The 22,362-nt window shown below is 46.9% G+C and overlaps 1 protein-coding gene across 1 annotated transcript in view; it reads right to left on the bottom strand.

Annotated features, from left to right (window-relative positions):
• The window catches only part of cacna1db (calcium channel, voltage-dependent, L type, alpha 1D subunit, b), a 529,322-nt gene that overhangs the window by 279,689 nt on the left and 227,271 nt on the right, over nucleotides 1-22,362 (bottom strand). Inside the window, exons 5-6 of the mRNA XM_067998737.1 lie at nucleotides 2,279-2,427; nucleotides 1,031-1,183 (exon numbers count right to left, since the gene is read on the bottom strand). Coding sequence (XP_067854838.1) covers nucleotides 1,031-1,183; nucleotides 2,279-2,427 — 302 coding nt within the window. The remainder of the gene's footprint in view (nucleotides 1-1,030; nucleotides 1,184-2,278; nucleotides 2,428-22,362) is intronic.

Below are 22,362 nucleotides of genomic sequence, written 5' to 3'. Positions count from 1 at the left end.
AATTTTAGATTATTAATAATCATAAAGCATAATTCAGTAAATTTATAATGTACACACATCAAGACAGTTGTATTTTTCAAAATTTGAAAAATGTTTTTGAATCTTTTTTTGATAGTATTTAAATGACTTGTTTCTTTTTTGAAAACACAATGCTAGCAGGCCTTTTAATTGACCGAAAAGGATTCCTCATGAGCACAGATATTTTGTAATTTTTAAGTTTACATACATCTGATTATTGATGTGAGATGTCAACAATTTCAAGATGATGCACCCATATTATGCCACTGGGAATAAGCTATGAAAAGACTCAATATGATCTTCATTTCCCCTTCTCTGTCATGTTTACTATGAGGGAACTTTTAAACTCAATTATATAGTAACAGAAAAAAAAGTCATTTTATAGCTTACCATTTATTTTTTATGTTGCTGGATTTTCAATGTCGTGCTTCTGCAACGTTGCAAAGATCGTATAAACTTTTCCATGTACAGATTATAACATCTAAAAATAAAGTGGGGCTGAATTTACTCAGCCATTCCAGCGGGCGTCTGGTGAAATAGACCGGAATAGGATGGGACTTGGATACATTGGAGCCCCGCCTACCCTGGGAGCTCCAGGCCGGCCTTGTAAGGGGCTGAGCCACTGTCTGCCCTAACAAGGCCAGTGACATGATGGGGGATAAACTAGATGTAAGACAAGGGGCATGGACTCCATACGCTGGAAGTTCCTGCTTCCCTGACATCAGTGGATCCTGGCATAAGGAGGCAGGTCAGCTAGTGAGATGAGTCACACTAGCCTCCAGAAGGGCACAAGTGGGCCCCATTGGGAGGGTTGTGGGGTCTAGACCAGGGATGCCAACTGAACCTACAAAGATGAAGGCAATTTTTAAAAATTGTTCTGCACAGCATGGCAAAGAATGTTATCAACGTTAATCCTCAGTGAAAGTACTTGCAATTTAAGGTAACCCTTTCCATAAAATTAGATATACATATCAAATTTACAAAACAGACAAAAGCATTCATGGATTCTTACCTGTGTTAATGAAATAACAGGTTTTGTGCATTTTTCCTATAAAGAGCTCCAGTCCTATGATAGCATAAATGATGATTACAAACAATACCAATAGGGCAATATGGAGTAGAGGAACCATGGCTTTGATGATGGAGTTCAAGACAACTTGTAAGCCTTCATGAAAGAGAGAATAGCTGAGTTAGATATAAAATAATAGTCATAATATATAATAGGAAAAAAAGTGAGGAAAGAATTGCTCTGACACTGTAAATGTAGCCATGAAGGTTTCTGCTGGGTTGATATTTCGAACAAAACTGTCCAGTAGGAATGCATTAGGTTGCACTAGAAATACGAACCAGAGGAAACCTTCATGAATATACTTATAATGTCACTACATCTTGCGATCAGAGCCATTCTTTCTCAAATGTAACTAATCTACAATACAACTGTAAATTTTACATGTTTAAAATATGACTATTTTGTTTTATCAGAAAATAAGATTTCAATTTGCAGTGTAATAAAGTAAAACTTTATATATTTTTCCATTTGTATATCACTCCTCACAGATTGGTTGTTGGGAAATAAAAAAATCAACTTCAACAGGATTATTCAACATATTAGTCTTTACCGTTGCAAAATGAGAAGTGGTCATGTTTCCTTTTTGTAATTCATATAGATCATGTTTAGCACGATAAAGCATATCACAAAAAATACATTTTAACTATCTTTAGTCAGATCATTACTTAAGTTTAATGAAGCAAATCAAGGATCAGAATTATTTTGACAACAAAAATATGCATTTCTATTTCTTTGTTGATAAACTGTTTGTTTCAGTATACTCAACAAGTCAAATAACATTCAAATTCCTGCCTAAATTACAATTTGTTAAACACTTGCATTTATATAGTGCCTTTAACGTAGTAAAACATCCCCAGGCGCTTCACAGGAGCACCATCAGACAAAATTTGACACCGAACCATATAAGAAGATATTAGGACAGGTAGCCAAAAGCTTGGCCAACGAAGTAGGTTTTAAGGAGCGTCCTAAAGGAGGAGTGAGAGGTAAAGAGGCAGAGAGGTTTAGGGAGGGAATTCCAGAACTTAGGGCCTAAACAGCTGAAGGCACAAGAAATTGGGGATGCACAAGAGGCTAGAATTGGAGGAATGCAGAGTTCTCAGAGGGTTGTAGGGCTGGGGGAGATTACAGAGATAGGTAGGGGCAAGGCCAACTTAAAAGTAAATTCTGATTTTAAACCACACAGAAACTTACTAGGTACTCCAGATACAAGTCGTAGAGGTCGCAACACACGAAAGGCTCGGAGGGCTTTGACATCAAAACCACCTGCTTTACCACCAGAAGCTGCATGTCCATCTACGGTCTCTACTTTGGTTAGTTGTTCCAAAACGACACTAAACAAGCTGAGACAAAATTAAAAGTGGTCACAGAATTAGTATATCTTCTGTCAGACTCTTCCTTCATTTCAATTCAGAATGGCATACCATTGGTGTATTTGTATTGCATGTTAGAAGTTTCATCGTTACTGACCTCTCAAAATAATTCTTCCATAAGACTTTTGAATGTAGTTTATTTGGAAGGTAGAAAGTATGATAAAAATGCATGTTTTAGAGCACTTAAAACCTGCTTTAAATACATTTATTTGTTGTAGACCTAGATAGATTCAACTAATAAACTGATAAAATATTTTCTGTGCACAACGCTTGTTGGACATAAAACAATCTAGCAGCATCATTTTTCATTTAAATATTTTTTCAGACATGAAAAACAGAACAGGTCAATATCCAGTTCCGTCATTGTAGTCATAATTGCAAAGCATCCTGATATAAAGTACTAAATATCTATATTGTAATCTTAATATTCCATTGTTCCTCCTATCAAGATGAAAATACAAGAATAATTCCTGACAGAGCTTACAAAAAACTTCAACGGTTGGTTGCACCCACAATTTTTACACCAACCATCAAAAGCTCAAAACTGCATTGGTGCATAATTCACATGAATGATTTGCAGTTTATAAAACCTACTTGAAGTTGCAATTTATACAATAATTATTGCCACTAGGGGTCACATATTTTGCTCTGTTGCGAATAACAACAAAAAAAGGCATGAGTAAAGAGGGGCTTTACACGAATAGAAAGCACTAACAGGTTATTTGTCTATTTTTAGTGTTCCTCCAAGCATTCCTACTCCTCCAAAAGTAGCATTAGAAAAAAAGTTCAGACAAAAACAATTTTTCCTTGTCGTGATGTTGTTAAGGTCATTAATGAGTAGCTCATATAGCCTTCCTCAGCTGCACAGCCAACTTGAAAAATATTTTACTCCAGGTTAGACATGATGTGGAGATGCCGGTGATGGACTGGGGTGGACAAATGTAAGGAATCTTACAACACCAGGTTATAGTCCAACAGTTTTATTTGAAAATCACAAGCTTTCGGAGCTTACCTCCTTTGTCAGGTGAGTGAGTGAAGGGTTTTAAAATCGCATATCATATATTAGGCTGGGAGACAATCACAGCAATCAAAGGTGTCGTTGGTGTTCAGACAGGTTAGCCACGGAAAACATTACATCCCAGTATACTGAATACACAGTGGGTCAGATTACACAGAGAGAGAGAGAAAGAGACCCGAAAGGCAGAGAGAGAGAGAGAGAATGTCCAGTTGTATTAAAAACAGATAACTTTTCTTTCCCGCTGGTGGGGTTACGTGTAGCGTGACATGAACCCAAGATCCCGGTTGAGGCCGTCCTCATGGGTGCGGAACTTGGCTATCAATTTCTGCTCGACGATTTTGCGTTGTCGTGTGTCTCGAAGGCCGCCTTGGAGAGCGCTTACCCGAAGATCGGTGGCTGAATGTCCTTGACTGCTGAAGTGCTCCCCGACTGGGAGGGAACCCTCCTGTCTGGCGATTGTTGCACGGTGTCCGTTCATCCGTTGTCGCAGTGTCTGCATGGTCTCGCCAATGTACCATGCTCTGGGGCATCCTTTCCTGCCACGTATGAGGTAGACAACGTTGGCCGAGTCACAGGAGTATGAACCATGTACCTGGTGGGTGGTGTCCTCTCGTGTGATGGTGGTATCTGTGTCGATGATCTGGCATGTCTTGCAGAGGTTGCCGTGGCAGGGTTGTGTGGTGTCGTGGACGCTGTTCTCCTGAAAGCTGGGTAATTTGCTGTGAACGATGGTCTGTTTGAGGTTGGGTGGCTGTTTGAAGGCGAGTAGTGGAGGCGTGGGGATGGCCTTAGTGAGGCGTTCGTCGTCATCGATGACGTGTTGAAGGCTGCGGAGAACATAGCGTAGTTTCTCCGCTCCGGGGAAGTACTGGGCAACGAAGGGTACTCTGTTGGTTGCGTCCCGTGTTTGTCTTCTGAGGAGGTCTATGCGATTCTTCGCTGTGGCCCGTCGGAACTGTCGATCGACGAGTCGAGCGTCATATCCCGTTCTTACGAGGGCGTCTTTCAGCGTCTGTAGGTGTCCATCGCGTTCCTCCTCGTCTGAGCAAATCCTGTGTATTCGCAGGGCCTGTCCATAGGGGATGGCCTCTTTGACGTGGTTAGGGTGGAAGCTGGAAAAGTGGAGCATCGTGAGGTTGTCCGTGGGCTTGCGGTAGAGTGAGGTGCTGAGGTGCCCGTCTTTGATGGAGATTCGTGTGTCCAAGAAAGAAACCGATTCTGAGGAGTAGTCCATGGTGAGTTTGATGGTGGGATGGAACTTGTTGATGTTATCGTGTAGTCTCTTCAGTGATTCTTCGCCGTGGGTCCATAGGAAGAAAATGTCGTCGATGTATCTGGTGTATAGCGTTGGCTGGAGGTCCTGTGCAGTGAAGAAGTCGTGCTCGAACTTGTGCATGAAAATGTTGGCGTAGTGGTGTACGAATTTGGTCCCCATGGCTGTTCCGTGTGTTTGGGTAAAGAACTGGTTATCGAAGGTGAAGACATTGTGATCCAGGATGAAGCGGATGAGTTGTAGGATGGCGTCTGGAGATTGGCTGTTGTTGGTGTTGAGTACTGAGGCTGTTGCAGCGATGCCGTCATCGTGGGGGATACTGGTGTAGAGTGCTGAGACGTCCATCGTGGTGAGAAGTGTTCCTGGTTCAACTGGTCCGTGGGTGCTGAGTTTTTGTAGGAAGTCTGTAGTGTCGCGACAGAAGCTGGGGGTTCCCTGTATGATGGGTTTCAGGATGCCCTCGACGTATCCAGAGAGGTTCTCACACAGGGTTCCATTGCCTGATACGATAGGACGTCCGGGTGTGTTGGCTTTGTGTATCTTTGGGAGGCAGTAGAAGTTTCCCACGCGGGGAGTACGTGGGATGAGAGCGCGTAGGATGCTCTGAAGGTCTGGATCGAAGGTCTTGATCAGTTTGTTGAGCTGCCTTCGAGACACACGACAACGCAAAATCGTCGAGCAGAAATTGATAGCTAAGTTCCGCACCCATGAGGACGGCCTCAACCGGGATCTTGGGTTCATGTCACGCTACACGTAACCCCACCAGCGGGGAAAAAAAAGTTATCTGTTTTTAATACAACTGGACATTCTCTCTCTCACTCTCTGCCTTTCGGGTCTCATTCTCTCTCTGTCTGTGTAATCTGACCCACTGTGTATTCAGTATACTGGGATGTAATGTTTTCCGTGGCTAACCTGTCTGAACACCAACGACACCTTTGATTGCTGTGATTATCTCCCAGCCTAATATATGATATGCGATTTTAAAACCCTTCACTCACTCACCTGACGAAGGAGGTAAGCTCCGAAAGCTTGTGATTTTCAAATAAAACTGTTGGACTATAACCTGGTGTTGTCAGATTCCTTACAAGTTAGACATGGCATTAGTGAGTTTAAAGTAGGGGAAGATTTTGAAATATCACAACAGCAGTGACAGAAGTGAATATTACAAGCCTATATGGTGGGTGTGTGGGGGTGACAGAAATCACCCTCCCCTCCCAAAATTTGTCAGTGAGAAAGAACAGGGCCTAAGGGCCAATCCAGAACTTCTATTCATTCTTTAATTAGTGTCCATAGTCAGTGCAGAACAGGTCCAAACTGTATACTGATTGTGTACTACTAGTTTTGCACATGTGCTAAATCCAGCGGAAGGAGCACATATTCAGAGGCAAATACTTTGCGAGGCAGCACCTGGGCTTTTGGGTGAGGAGAGGTGAGTATTTATTGTAGATGTTGTATGTTGGGGAGGGAGGGGAGGACAAGATAAAAGTGAGCTTTTAAAGGACGGAAGAGGAGACAAGGAAAGCCGAATAATCAAAAAAATTATAGATGATTCAGTGAGACACGTTATTAAATATTGGTGAAGGTGGAACCACCTTTACACCATGTTTATTGGTATCTTTCATGCTTTTATTTATGTTTACATGACTTTTTCACATTGCAATCTTGCTTGGAGACAATCTATTGTAGTTAAAATATGCTATAAAATTATTACATTTCACTATGAATTAGTTTCATTTTCAAATTCCAGGCCATCTACCACCCACCCTATAGTGACAGCTGAACAGAGGACAAGGCAAGGTTTCAGCTAGGTGTGTGTAACTGATCCATAACTGAAAAATCTCACACCAAGATTAAAAGCCTTGCCTTTCAAACTAAGAATGTGGAAGGGTGTGTGTGTGTGTGTGTGTGTACGAAGGAAGGCAATGTATAAGATTGAAAAAAAAGGAATGATAAAGCTTATAAATGGTATCCTTGCTTTCCACAGAGAACCGAGGTAAAACATCAAGTGCAAGATGCAATACAATACTGAAGAAGATGCATTTGTTGAGATAAGTCAGGAAGTAGTGGTCATGTGATACCACACTTGGATTTTACCTATACACCGTTGCCTGGAGCTTTGGAATGATGACGAACTCTGGATCCAAGTAAAACGAGAGTAAGTAAAGTATGGACTGAACATTCTTCCCCACCGTGACACATTTTACAGCATTGATATTCAGTTTATGTTTATTATTTGAGGCCCAAAGAAAAGTAGGCTGATATAAAGAGACAGAAGGGTAGATTTTAACTTTCACCAGTGGGCGGAGAACTGGTGGGTGGCCAATCTGCAATGCTGAGTTTATAGAATCATAGAATCATAGAAGTTACAACATGGAAACAGGCCTTTCGGCCCAACATGTCCATGTCGCCCAGTTTATACCACTAAGCTAGTCCCAATTTCCTGCACTTGGCCCAGATCCCTCTATACCCATCTTACCCATGTAACTGTCCAAATGCTTTTTAAAAGACAAAATTGTACCCGCCTCTACTACTGCCTCTGGCAGCTCGTTCCAGACACTCACCACCCTTTGAGTGAAAAAATTGCCCCTCTGGACCCTTTTGTATCTCTCCCCTCTCACCTTAAATCTATGCCCCCTCGTTATAGACTCCCCTACCTTTGGGAAAAGATTTTGACTATCTATCTTATCTATGCCCCTCATTATTTTATAGACTTCTATAAGATCACCCCTTAACCTCCTACTCTCCAGGGAAAAAAGTCCGAAGTCAGTCTAACCTCTCCCTATAAGTCAAACCATCAAGTCCCGGTAGCATCCTAGTAAATCTTTTCTGCACTCTTTCTAGTTTAATAATATCCTTTCTATAATAGGGTGACCAGAACTGTACACAGTATTCCAAGTGTGGCCTCACCAATGCCCTGTACAACTTCAACAAGACATCCCTACTCCTGCATTCAATGTTCTGACCAATGAAACCAAGCATGCCGAATGCCTTCTTCACCACCCTATCCACCTGTGACTCCACTTTCAAGGAGCTATGAACCTGTACTCCTAGATCTCTTTGTTCTATAACTCTCCCCAACGCCCTACCATTAACGGAGTAGGTCCTGGCCCGATTCGATCTACCAAAATGCATCACCTCACATTTATCTAAATTAAACTCCATCTGCCATTTATCGGCCCACTGGCCCAATTTATCAAGATCCCGTTGCAACCCTAGATAACCTTCTTCACTGTCCACAATGCCACCAATCTTGGTGTAATCTGCAAACTTACTAACCATGCCTCCTAAATTCTCATCCAAATCATTAATATAAATAACAAATAACAGCGGACCCAGCACCGATCCCTGAGGCACACCGCTGGACACAGGCATCCAGTTTGAAAAACAACCCTCTACAACCACCCTCTGTCTTCTGTCGTCAAGCCAATTTTGTATCCAATTGGCTACCTCACCTTGGATCCCATGAGATTTAACCTTATATAACAACCTACCATGCGGTACCTTGTCAAAGGCTTTGCTGAAGTCCATGTAGACCACGTCTACTGCACAGCCCTCATCTATCTTCTTGGTTACCCCTTCAAAAAACTCAATCAAATTCGTGAGACATGATTTTCCTCTCACAAAACCATGCTGACTGTTCCTAATTAGTCCCTGCCTCTCCAAATGCCTGTAGATCCTGTCCCTCAGAATACCCTCTAACAACTTACCCACTACAGATGTCAGGCTCACCGGTCTGTAGTTCCCAGGCTTTTCCCTGCCGCCCTTCTTAAACAAAGGCACAACATTTGCTACCCTCCAATCTTCAAGCACCTCACCTGTAGCGGTGGATGATTGAAATATCTCTGCTAGGGGACCCGCAATTTCCTCCCTAACCTCCCATAACGTCCTGGGATACATTTCATCAGGTCCCGGAGATTTATCTACCTTGATGCGCGTTAAAACTTCCAGCACCTCCCTCTCTGTAATATGTACACTCCTCAAGACATCACTATTTATTTCCCCAAGTTCCCTAACATCCATGCCTTTCTCAACCGTAAATACCGATGTGAAATATTCATTCAGGATCTCACCCATCTCTTGTGGTTCCGCACATAGATGACCTTGTTGATCCTTAAGAGGCCTACTCTCTCCCTAGTTACTCTTTTGCCCTTTATGTATTTGTAGAAGCTCTTTGGATTCTCCTTTGCCTTATCTGCCAAAGCAATCTCATGTCCCCTTTTTGCACTCCTGATTTCTCTCTTAACTCTACTCCGGCAATCACTATACTCTTCAAGGGATCCACTTGATCCCAGCTGCCTATGCATGTCATATGCCTCCTTCTTCTTTTGACTAGGGCCTCAATCTCCTGAGTCATCCAAGGTTCCCTACTTCTACCAGCCTTGCCCTTCACTTTATAAGGAATGTGCTTACCCTGAACCCTGGTTAACACACTTTTGAAAGCCTCCCACTTACCAGACGTCCCTTTGCCTGCCAACAGACTCTCCCAATCAACTTCTGAAAGTTCCTGTCTAATACCATCAAAATTGGCCTTTCCCCAATTAACTTTTGGGCCAGACCTATCCTTCTCCATAGCTATCTTAAAACTGGTCCCAAAGTGATCCCTCACTAACACTTCTGTCACCTGCCCTTCCTTATTTCCCAAGAGGAGGTCAAGTTTTGCCCCCTCTCTAGTCGGGCCATCCACATACTGAATGAGAAATTCCTCCTGAATACACTCAACAAATTTCTCTCCATCCAAGCCCCTAATGCTATGGCTGTCCCAGTCAATGTTGGGAAAGTTAAAGTCCCCTACTATTACCACCCTATTTTTCTTGCAGCTGTCTGTAATCTCCTTACATATTTGCTCCTCAATTTCCCGTTGACTATTTGGGGGTCTGTAGTACAATCCTATCAAAGTGATCTCTCCCTTCTTATTTTTCAGTTCTACCCATATAGACTCAGTGGGCGAACCCTCGGATATATCCCCTCTCACTACTGCCATGATGTTCTCCCTAATCAAGAACGCAACTCCCCCTCCTCTCTTACCTCCTGCTCTATCTTTCCTATCGCATCTGTACCCTGGAACATTGAGCTGCCAGTCCTGCCCCTCCCTTAGCCATGTTTCAGTAATAGCTATAACATCCCAGTCCCATGTACCCATCCATGCCCTGAGTTCATCTGCCTTGCCCATCAGACTTCTTGCATTGAAATAAATGCAGTTTAATCTAGACTTCCCTTGGTCTTTGCCCTGCTTTCTCAGACCATCTGTCCGGTCATGTTCTGTACACTCTCCCTTACTGCCTTTTGTTTCTATCACCACTTTACTTCCCACTGACTTCCTGAATCGGTTCCCATCCCCCTGCCACATTAGTTTAAACCCTCTCCAACAGCACTAGCAAACACTCCCCCTAGGACATTGGTTCCAGTCCTGCCCAGATGCAGACCGTCCAATTTGTACTGGTCCCACCTCCCCCAGAACCGGTTCCAATAGCCCAGGAATTTGAATCCCTCCCTCTTGCACCATCTCTCAAGCCACGTATTCATCCTAGCTATCCTGTCATTCCTACAGCCCGTGGCACTGGTAGCAATCCTGAGATTACTACCTTTGAGGTCCTACTCTTTATTTTAACTCCTAACTCCCTAAATTCAGCTTGTAGGACCTCATCCTGTTTTTTACCTATATCGTTGGTGCCTATATGCACCACGACAACTGGCTGTTCACCCTCCCCCTCCAGAATGTCCTGCAGCCGCTCCGAGACATCCTTGACCCTTGCACCAGGGAGGCAACATACCATCCTGGAGTCTCAGTTGCGTCCGCAGAAACGCCTGTCTATTCCCCTTACAATCGAGTCCCCTATCACGATAGCTCTGCCACTCTTTTTCCTGCCCTCCTGTGCAGCAGAGCCAGCCACGGTGCCATGAACCTGGCCACTGCCACCTTCCCCTGGTGAGCCATCTCCCCCAACAGTATCCAAAACGGTATACCTGTTTTGAAGGGAGATGACCGCAGGGGACCCCTGCACTGCCTTCCTACTCTTCCTCTGTCTGTTGGTCACCCATTCACTATCTCCCTCAGTAATTTTTATCTGCGGTGTGACCAACTCACTGAACGTGCTATCCACGACTTTCTCAGCATCGCGGATGCTCCAAAGTGAGTCCATCCGCAGCTCCAGAGCCGTCAATCGGTCAAACAGTAGCTGTAGCTGGACACACTTCCCGCAGGTGAAGGAATCAGGGATACAGGAAGGATCCCTGAATTCCCACATCCCACAAGAGGAACATGACACGGCTGTGGGATCTCCAGCCATGACTTAACCCTTAAGTTAGCTTAACAACAACTACAATGTCAAGAGAAAAAAAAGGAAAGAAAAACTACTTACCACTCCCTTTAAGGAATTTACTCCTTTAAATTGTTTTTAATTTAGAGAATGTTAACTACACCAGGGACCTTGATTCACTGAAAAAAAACGCTACTTCCTATAAGACCTGCAGACCTTCCCTTTCTTTTTACTTTAGTTACTGTAGATTTATGGCCCGGTTTAAACCTACCCCAGAGAACAAATATAAGGAAATATTACAATGGAAGCAAGAAAGGAAAAGCAAATCTGCATGAACAGTTAGAAAAAAATTTAAAATAATTAACTTACTATTTAAAAGATATATCTGTTTTCTGGTAGAATTTCTATATTATCTACAAATCTGGATAATTATTTCTAATACTGAAAATGTAACTTTTAAAAGAATACACATGGGTATGAAGTTCCAATCGGTCATGAATTTGGCAATTGTTGTAAATCCCAGGGCACCCAGTATCACCAAAAAAACTAACTAGATTTATTAAAATTCAAAATATTTCACGTTTTCACAATGGAGAATATTAATTCTATATCATTTTTGACAGAGGACTTGACAAAGGTTTATTAACATAACATCTTTGCACATCATAGTGAAACATGTATGTTAAACAACTGCATTTATCACAAACTTACGAAAGAATGAACAGAATGGGAATACAGGTGTAGTATGTCTAATAATAGTTCTGTCAAATATTTCTAACTGTACTTGTAGAACTTTAATTTCATTCGATTATAAATCGTTGTTGCTAAGATAAGCTTTCGTGCTTTGTATTTTATGCTAAAATCATCATTAAAACTAATAACAAATACTTTGTGTAATGAGTGAGTTTGTGGAGATAATTAACAGGGAGCCATGAATATTCTCATCTGATTCATTTTATAAGACAATGTGCTGGAAATGTATACATCTAGATAAATCAGGAATTTCTCAAATTTCCTTGCTTCATACAAAAACTGCTCACTCTGCTGTTGGAATAATGAACTTTCTGACATATATACTGATTGAGTTGCCAACAGCTACTTAAGAGGTATTAAAGGATCATTATTACTGGTCCATTGTGACCGACTAATTTTTTAGCAATGGAATTGCAATTTCAGGAAATGTACACTTGAAATTATGCATTCAGCAATTTCATTGGAAGGTTAAAAATAATGGAAAAAAAACAGGCTTTCCCTATTTTTCCCCAGAGAATAAAGTAGTCCTACTAATTCACACAGTAAATACCAGAATGCAGAACTTCAACATTGATAAGAGATATCTCAAATGGTAGTTAATGTCATTAATCTTTATATCAAATTTATTACGTGACTAAGTGATGAGAACACCATCAACTCCAAGTAACCGTCCAAGTCACCACACACCATCTTGACTTGGACATATATCACCATCGCTGGGTCAAAATTCTGGAACTCCCTACCTAACAGTATTCACATGAGGACTGCAGCGATTCAAGGAGAAGACCCACCACCACTTTCTCAAGGATAACTAGGGATGGACAATAAATGCTGGCTTTGTCAGTAATGTCCACTTCCCGAGAATGAATAAAAGAAGGCTTGAATAGTTTGATATTAAGCAGCCTATTTTTTTAATGCTTCATTGCTGTAAGATGGGAAGGTTTACTGGAGTTCATCCAAGGGTCAAAAAGTGAAGTACCTTTGGAAATTTGGGTGATCATGTAATCTGTACACATACAGAAAGTGATTCTGCAATGTTGAATGTAGTTCCTGCATTTGTGGAAACTACCACGTTCATATTCAGGGGAAGTTTCTACAGCATCAAATCAGCATTTACACAATTGCAAGTGTGCAACCTTTAAACAACTTGTATATACATTTATTTTAAAGTCAACCATTGTGACTTTTGCCTGAACTCCGACCTTCCCCTAGGCCTGCAAATGAAAAACTACCTTTTTTAAAATTCGTTCACGGGATGTGGGCGTCGCTGGCAAGGCCGGCATTTATTGCCCATCCCTAATTGCCCTCGAGAAGGTGGTGGTGAGCCGCCTTCTTGAACCGCTGCAGTCCGTGTGGTGACGGTTCTCCCACAGTGCTGTTAGGAAGGGAGTTCCAGGATTTTGACCCAGCGACAATGAAGGAACGGCGATATATTTCCAAGTCGGGATGGTGTGTGACTTGGAGGGGAACGTGCAGGTGGTGTTGTTCCCATGCGCCTGCTGCCCTTGTCCTTCTAGGTGGTAGAGGTCGCGGGTTTGGGAGGTGCTGTCGAAGAAGCCTTGGCAAGTTGCTGCAGTGCATCCTGTGGATGGTGCACACTGCAGCCACAGTGCGCCGGTGGTGAAGGGAGTGAATGTTTAGGGTGGTGGATGGGGTGCCAATCAAGCGGGCTGCTTTATCTTGGATGGTGTCGAGCTTCTTGAGTGTTGTTGGAGCTGCACTCATCCAGGCAAGTGGAGAGTATTCCATCACACTCCTGACTTGTGCCTTGTAGATGGTGGAAAGGCTTTGGGGAGTCAGGAGGTGAGTCACTCGCCGCAGAATACCCAGCCTCTGACCTGCTCTTGTAGCCACAGTATTTATATGGCTGGTCCAGTTAAGTTTCTGGTCAATGGTGACCCCCAGGATGTTGATGGTGGGGGATTCGGCGATGGTAATGCCGTTGAATGTCAAGGGGAGGTGGTTAGACTCTCTCTTGTTGGAGATGGTCATTGCCTGGCACTTATCTGGCGCGAATGTTACTTGCCACTTATCAGCCCAAGCCTGGATGTTGTCCAGGTCTTTCTGCATGCAGGCTCGGACTGCTTCATTATCTGAGGGGTTGCGAATGGAACTGAACACTGTGCAGTCATCAGCGAACATCCCCATTTCTGACCTTATGATGGAGGGAAGGTCATTGATGAAGCAGCTGAAGATGGTTGGGCCTAGGACACTGCCCTGAGGAACTCCTGCAGCAATGCCTTGGGGCTGAGATGATTGGCCTCCAACAACCACTACCATCTTCCTTTGTGCTAGGTATGACTCCAGCCACTGGAGAGTTTTCCCCCTGATTCCCATTGACTTCAATTTTACTAGGGCTCCTTGGTGCCACACTCGGTCAAATGCTGCCTTGATGTCAAGGGCAGTCACTCTCACCTCACCTCTGGAATTCAGCTCTTTTGTCCATGTTTGGACCAAGGCTGTAATGAGGTCTGGAGCCGAGTGGTCCTGGCGGAACCCAAACTGAGCATCGGTGAGCAGGTTATTGGTGAGTAAGTGCCGCTTGATAGCACTGTCGACGACACCTTCCATCACTTTGCTGATGATTGAGAGTAGACTGATGGGGCGGTAATTGGCCGGATTGGATTTGTCCTGCTTTTTGTGGACAGGACATACCTGGGCAATTTTCCACATTGTCAGCCTGGAAAGCACGAGTCCAAACAGTTCAGTTGCCATACAGCCTGCCACAGCCAAAACCATGACTGCAAATATTAATGTTGCTGTCAGAAGCAGCACTGTCATCAGAGGCATAGGCTGTCGCAACCTGTTTCAGTATTTTGCATCACCAGTCAGTTATTATACTATTTGCCACCATCCTCAGGTCTGCCAGCAATGGAAAAGCAGTAAAATAAATTGGATATGATCTGTTTTGGTATTGCTCCAGAAAACCCATATATGTGGTCATTCACAGGGCATGCTCAATGAATAGGGCACTGATGACTGATGTGACCAGTGGTGGCTTAAAAGGATCTGGCAGTGTAAAAAATTCAAAGCTGTGCTTCCCTTCACCACCATAGGGAAGGCTGTCCATACGGTTGATCTTGTCCTCAGGTCGAGCTCCAGGATACAAAATAACTCTACGACAGTCCCCCTCTTGAAGCATAGATAGTGGAGTCAGGTCTCTTCAGACATGTCCAAGTAGGTGTGTCTCAGACTGAAAACTCAGATTTTGGGACAAGGCCAAGTCGGCATCTGAGGTGCCATTGCACCTGCCTTTGTTCGCTCTGCATGAACTCCTCTTGCACTTCCAAAACCAGTGAAGCCATTGGATTGTCCAATGGAATTCATTTGCATAACACTGTGATTACTGCTAATGCAGAAGCAACTGTCCGATAGTAAAAATTTTGTAAAATGATCTTGAAAGTTCAAATACACAGCCACTGACCTATAAGTGGGCACATCCTTGTAAATTTGAGTTACGAGCAGTCGGGCTAATTTTAACCTGGACCGCCTGGCGGAAACAGGGCGGTAGAGGAGTTAAAATAACTGTGCATCACTTACTGCCCTGTTGCCGCTCCGCCTCCATATTTACTTAGGCCTGCCGCTGCACGGTCCATGTGCCCACCTGAAACAAGCGGAAGCCTGATTGCACATAGCATCACGATGTAATTTACAGGGACAACTGGGCAGAGTATGTGCCCTCCTCCCTCCCCCTCTCCACAGTGACCGCCCTCCCCTGGACCGACCTTTCTGCTACCTAGGTCAGCCTTCGGGCAACTTGATATTGCACCAGCCCGAAGCCATCAAGATGCAGCGGGACACCCGTTTAAGATGCGTAGCTCGGCACCGGCATGGTAATGAGGCCCCACCCTTGAAATAGACCGGGCATCTCACCAGTCGAAACAAGCAGGGCTCTGCCCGCTGCCCGTCTCTTCCATGTCTGGAGTTAAAATCTACCCAAGATTTTCCATTTGCTCATTAGCTATTGGTACAAGCCTCAATCTGTGCTGAGCACTGAGCCTAACTGCCATCTTTAAATTGTATACAGGCTCAGTGTATTGTGGGCTAATTTGGCTCCAAAAACCAACTATTCCTAGCACAGATTTGCGAGAAGTGCAAAATTGAAGCTGTCAAACGATGTTACAACATACTTAAACACTGAATGAATTAATATGCTATGTTGTAATCAGAGATTCTGTGACATCAGATAATTATCATGAAATCATACAGAAAGTGTATGGACCGTCAGGGATACCTAGGCCCCGATATTTACAGGGAAGCGGGGAGGAAACCCGGAAATATCGCAACGGCAGAGGTCCTGCCGAATTTAATGGCCAGATTGAGAGATTGACCGATGCCGGGCAGGAAAACCTGCTGTGGAAGGCACTAGCGAGGGACCGCTGGAGAAAGTCCCTGACAATTGAGAAGATCGGTGGGGGGTCCTCGGAGCACGAGACCGAGGAGGGAGAGAGAGATCATGGAGGGGGTGGGGGAGTGAGGCGGATGATCGCGGGAGGAGGTCAGACAATTGTGGTGGGGGGGTCGAATGATTGTGGGGGGGGGTCGGACGATCGTTGGGGGGGGGATCAGACGATTGCGGGGGAATCAAGTGATCGCGGGAGGGGGTCGGACGATCGCGGTAGGGGGTTGGATGATCAGACGATTGCAGGGGGAAGTCGGACAATAACGGCGGTGGGGGGGGGGCGGGTGTTGGTGGGGGGGTGGCCGGACGATCGCATGGAAGTGGCCAATCGCGGGGAGGGAGGGAGATCACAGATCACAGGACAGGTTTATTTGGGGGCCGGGGGGAAGCACTCCTGCTTCTCCTGGTCCACAAACAGTGCTGGAAAAGCACTTTCTTGCAGGATCTGGCAGTTCTCGCCTCCCTTCAGCTGCCGGGTTTCCCAAGCCGAGAAACCCATGCTGAAGGGATTAAATTTAAATGGCTGCCAAAATCTGAGGAACGCCGCCTCATTAACATATTATAATGACTGACCCGCATCTTGAGAGCGGGATTTCTAAGCCGTCCCCCAACCCACCGAGATTAAACTGGAGGTCGGCGTGTTCACGGTGGGGCGGGGGGGGGGAGGAGGGGGGGCGGGTTTCCCATTTTTAGCAATTTACTCCCCCCCCCACCCTGACCCTCTCCCACCCGTCGTGGGGTGGGGTTAAGATCTTCTATGACTGCCACAGTTTATTTTACTCCACATCTAATTTTTTGTAAAGGATGCATATGTCTGCTCGACTGCTGTGGATTCAAAGCGACGGACATCTTCTGCCTCCAGGATTTCCCTCGAAGCGGACATTTTGACGTCACCTTCAAGATCGTCGCTGGATGCCAGAAGCTTCTTCAAGTCTTCAAGGAGAAGGGGAGCGTCGGACTGCTGGCCATGCTCGCTGCGGAGCCGCTCTTCACCCTCCCAACGCAGAGGAATCGCAAGCTGATTGTACACATGTACAACCCACACGTCCCGGTCGCCGATGTGCTGACGTTCCTCGCCAGATACGTCGACGGGGCGCAGAACAGCGTCGACGTCACCGACCAGTTTGGGATCTGGACCAGCAAGAGGGAGGTCACGGCAACATTGAGACTGGACGCCCACGGCAACATCGTCCACCCTCCTTCCAGCTTTGCCATCGGAGGAAGTCGAGGGTACATCACGTACGTGGGGCAGCCCAGAGTCTGTCGCACCTGCGGCAAATCCGGCCATTTGGCGAACACCTGCACTGCAACCGTCTGCAAGAACTGCAAGCAGGAAGGACACCAGACTAAGGACTGCAAGGAGAGCAAGCGCTGCAACCTGTGCGGGCTGGAAGGCCATCTCTACAGGGTCTGCCCCGAACGCAACCTCAGCTACGCCCAGGCGGCCAAGAACAACACAGCGGAGGAGGAGGGGGCAACAAGCAAGGATGCCCCAAAGAAGGCCAAGAGTCAGCGCCCGGCCGCGACCTCCTCCAAGAAGCCCCTAGCCCAGGAAAACAATGAACGAGGAAAGGGTCAAGCCGAAAACTGCCAGACCCCGACACCCAGCTCCGAGCCTCCCCAACAGACGACAGAGTCCATGGACGAGGAGGCAGCAGAGGGAGGATGGCAGCTGGTGGTCAAAAAAACCAAAAAGAAGAAGCCAGAGAAAAGGAAACAAGCCCCTACCGACACTACACCAGGGGTTAAAAGAGCACTCGAGTCGCAGTCGGACTGCAACGACTACCCCGAGTCTGACGAGGAGGGACGACAGGAGCGAAGTGGTCAGCCGTCCCACCGAAAGCGGCAAAATACCCAAGGTGACCCCGACGCGATCGGCAGCCCCCATCTCCAGAACACTGGGAGCGACAACGCCTCCAGTGCCCTCCAGCTCCGGGAAGCCGGCAGCATCGTAGTGCCCAGCGCACACCAGCTCCGGGACACCGGGAGCAGCACCGCAGAGAGCGAAGACCAGCTCCGGGAAACCGGGAGAAGCGACAACGAGGAGCCCCAACCGATCGAGGATCGCACGGACTCTTCACCCGACACCAGGCCGCCGATGTCACCCCGGCGGAACGACGACCCCCTCTCTGAGGCAGAACAGAACTCGTACCTCAGCTCAGGGATCGTGGAACACTTTACACAGATCGCCTATATGCAGAAACACGGCCAAGAGCTGGAAACAGCAAACGGACTGACGGGTGAGACTTTAAACAGTTGTTAAAATGGGTCTGAAAGTCGCATCCATTAGCGTTAAATGCACTACGCGATGTGTGTCGACCTTGGAGTACCTGGCCAAGGTCAAGAGCGACCTGCTGTTCTTACAGGAGTGCAGCCTGCCGCATCTCAGCAATTACAGGCAATGGTCGCAGCGCTGGGCCCACGGGCCGTCTATCTGGTCGGGAGGCAACGATAACCGTGCCTCCGGCCTGGGGATTCTGTTGCGGGGGGGCAACTTCACCATCACCGAAGTAAAGGAGGTGGTGGCGTCTCCTCGTAGCAGACGTAATGTACAAAAACGCTCCGCTCCGGCTGATCAACGTGTACGCCCCGGCTCTGAAGGACGAGCGGCTGGCCGTCTTCCAGCAGCTCCCACTGCTGCTGGCGACGTCCAAGCCGGTCATTCTCGGCGGTGACTTCAACTGCATCATCGATGCGGCTGGACGATCCGGCAGAGCCGACAGCAAACTGGACGCCACGTCCAAACTCCTGATGGAAGCGGTGAAAGACGCCAAGCTGTGCGACGTCTTCAGCAACCCTGCAGACGGAGCGGCGCGTCAATACACCTGGTCCAGACCAGACGGGTCCGTCCGTTCCAGGATAGACTTCCTGTTTGTATCCCCGAAGCTCAAGGTCAGATCCACCAAGGTCACACCGGTGTTCTTCTCTGACCACTGCCTCCTCCTGGCCGACTGTCACCTACAGGACGATCAGAGAGTGGGCAGGGGGACATGGAAGCTGAACGTGAAACTGTTGACCCCGGGAAACATTGAGGAACTGAAGAGGGATTACAAAGGTTGGAGAACCGTAAAGCCCCTCTTTGATTCCCCAGTGCACTGGTGGGAAGCCATCAAGGCGAACATCAAGAGGTTCTTCATCCTCAAAGGTGTTCAGAAGGCGAGAGAGAGGCAGAGGGAAATGTCCCGACTCCAGAAAAGCATGCAGAATCTTCTCCTGCTGCAGTCGATGGGGATCGATGTCGGGGAGGAACTCAGAGAGGTGAAGGACCAGCAAGCCTCGCTCTTTGCCTCCGAGGCCTCCAAGATCATCTTCCGGTCCAGAGTCCGCTCCGTGGAGCAGGACGAGACTTGCTCGCGTTTCTTCTTCCAAAAGGTGCACAGAGAGAGCTCTGTGATCAGCAGCCTGAAGGAAGAGAACGGCTCGGTCACGTCCTCGCAGCCCGACATACTGAGGATCTGCAAATCCTTTTATGCCGGACTGTACGACGCGAAGCCCACAGACAGCGCGGCCTCCCAGTCCTTCTTGTCGTCTATCACGGAGGTTCTAGACGACAGCAAGCGGGAGAGTCTGGATCACCCGCTAACTCTGGACGAACTGACAAAGGCCGTCCGATCCTTCGAGAAGAGTAAGACTCCCGGAAGCGACGGCTTACCGATGGAGTTGTACTCGGCTCTGTGGGACTGGATAGGCCCAGACCTGCTGGAAGTGTACGGGGGTATGCTTCTGGCAGGCAGCATGTCAGACTCCATGAGGAAAGGCATCATCACCCTCATCTACAAACGGAAGGGGGAGAGGGAAGAAATCAAAAATTGGCGACCCATCTCACTACTTAACGTGGACTACAAAATTCTGTCCAAGGTCATCGCCAATCGGGTCAAGTCAGCCCTGGAGGTGGTGATCCACCCCGATCAGACCTGCACCGTACCCGGCAGGAAGATCTCTGATAGCCTGGCGCTACTCAGGGATACGATTGCCTACGTACAGGACAGGGGGGTGAACACCTGCCTGATCAGCCTGGACCAGGAGAAGGCCTTTGACAGAATATCCCACACGTACATGATGGACGTGCTCTCCAAAATGGGGTTTGGGGAGGGAATCCGCAATTGGATCCAACTGCTCTACACAAACATCAGTAGCGCAGTTTCAATCAACGGGTGGGAATCAGAAAGCTTTCCGATCAAATCTGGAGTCAGGCAGGGCTGTCCTCTCTCCTCCGTCTTGTTCGTGTGTTGCATCGAACCCTTTGCCGAGTCCATCAGGAGGGATGCGGGCATAAGAGGGGTGACGATCCCAGGCAGCGGAGGCACTCAGGTCAAGGCCTCCCTGTACATGGATGACGTCGCCGTCTTTTGCTCGGATCAGCTGTCGGTCCGCAGATTGATGAGCATCTGCGACCAGTTCGAACTGGCCTCGGGGGCCAGGGTAAATCGTAGCAAGAGCGAGGCCATGTTCTTTGGGAACTGGACCGACCGATCCTTTGTCCCCTTCACCGTCAGGTCGGATTACCTGAAAGTGCTGGGGATCTGGTTCGGGGGGGCCGGGGCGTGCACCAAAAACTGGGAGGAGCGTATCTCCAAGGTTAAGCAGAAACTGGGACTGTGGGATCAACGATCCCTCTCGATCGTGGGCAAGAATCTGGTCATCAGGTGCGAGGTGCTCTCGGTGTTGCTGTACGTGGCGCAGGTCTGGCCCATTCCTCGCTCCTGCGCCGCGACAGTCACCCGAGCCATCTTCCACTTTGTCTGGAGATCAAAAATGGACCGTGTCCGCAGGGTCACGATGTACAAATCTCCAGAGAAAGGGGGGAAAGGCGTGCCCAACGTGGCCCTCATCCTGATGGCCACCTTTGTGTGCGGCTGCATCAAGCTGTGCATAGACCCTCAGTACGCAAACACAAAGTGTCACTACGTGCTGAGGTTCTACCTGTCCCCGGTGTTGAGAAGGATGGGCCTGGCCACGCTGCCACGGAACGCTCCGTCCAGTTGGACCGTTCCGCCCCACCTGTCCTTCGTGGAAAGGTTTGTGCAGGAAAACACCTTTGACCACAAGGCGATCAGCAAGTGGTCCGCACGTAACGTCCTCGAGACCCTGCGGGAAAAGGAGATGGTGGATCCTGTCGGTTGGTTCCCCGAGCAGACTGTCAATGTCATTTGGCAGAACGCCTCATCGCCAGAGCTTTCAAACAAGCACCAAGACCTAGCTTGGCTGGTGGTGAGAAGGGCCCTTCCCGTCAGATCCTTCATGCACTCCAGGGCTCTCAGCGCCACCGCGCGCTGTCCCAGAGGAGGCTGCGGTAGAGACGAGACCGTCACCCATCTCCTTCTAGAATGTGCCTTTGCAAAGAAGGTCTGGAGAGAGATGTAGTGGTATCTGTCCAGGTTCGTCCCGAGCAGTTCCGTAACACAGGTTTCTGTGCTCTACGGGCTGTTCCCGGGGACGCACACTGAGACGGACATCAGCTGCTGCTGGAAGACCATCAACTCGGTGAAAGACACCCTTTGGTCTGCCCGAAAGTTGCTGGTCTTCCAGCACAAGGAGCTGTCCTCGACCGAGTGTTGCAGACTGGCACATTCCAAGGTCCAGGACTACGTGCTGAGGGATGCACTGAGGCTGGGTGCGGCCGCCGCAAAGGCCCTGTGGGGAAAGGCAACCGTTTAGAGCCTTCCCGCCATTGTAAACCGAGGGGCTGCAATCAGGGAAAAACCCCCTCGGGCAGAATGTAAAATTCAAATTGCTGTAATGTACCTGTAATGAATCTGAAATGAATCTGCAAGCAATAATCTGTGTTGAGTATGATGCAATGAGACACCCTAGAGTGTCATGAACTGTAATTATGTCCAATGTGTTCATTGAACTGTACTTGACGTAACCTGCAAATTGTATAATCTGTATTGTGTACGTTTGGAAAGTGATATGACAACTGTATTGTATGTACTGCTGCAAATTTTATGAATAAAGTATATTTTTTGGAAAAAAAAATGCATATGTCTGATTAAAATACTTTGATGTGAAGATGCATTTTTCTTATATTTACAGATGCACAATATTATTCTGCTACTCCCAAATGCTGTCACTGATAAATATCACACTGGTGTCCTCGAATTGTACATGCGTAATTACAATTAACTAATACAAAGGAATATAAATTTCCTCTGGAGTAAATAGCAATTCAGACTGCTCACACACAATTTCAATCAATTAA

This window comes from Heptranchias perlo, chromosome 17 (genome assembly GCF_035084215.1).
Source record: "Heptranchias perlo isolate sHepPer1 chromosome 17, sHepPer1.hap1, whole genome shotgun sequence".
Taxonomy (NCBI): Eukaryota; Metazoa; Chordata; class Chondrichthyes; order Hexanchiformes; family Hexanchidae; genus Heptranchias; species Heptranchias perlo.
This window is presented reverse-complemented; position numbering and strand designations above follow the sequence as displayed.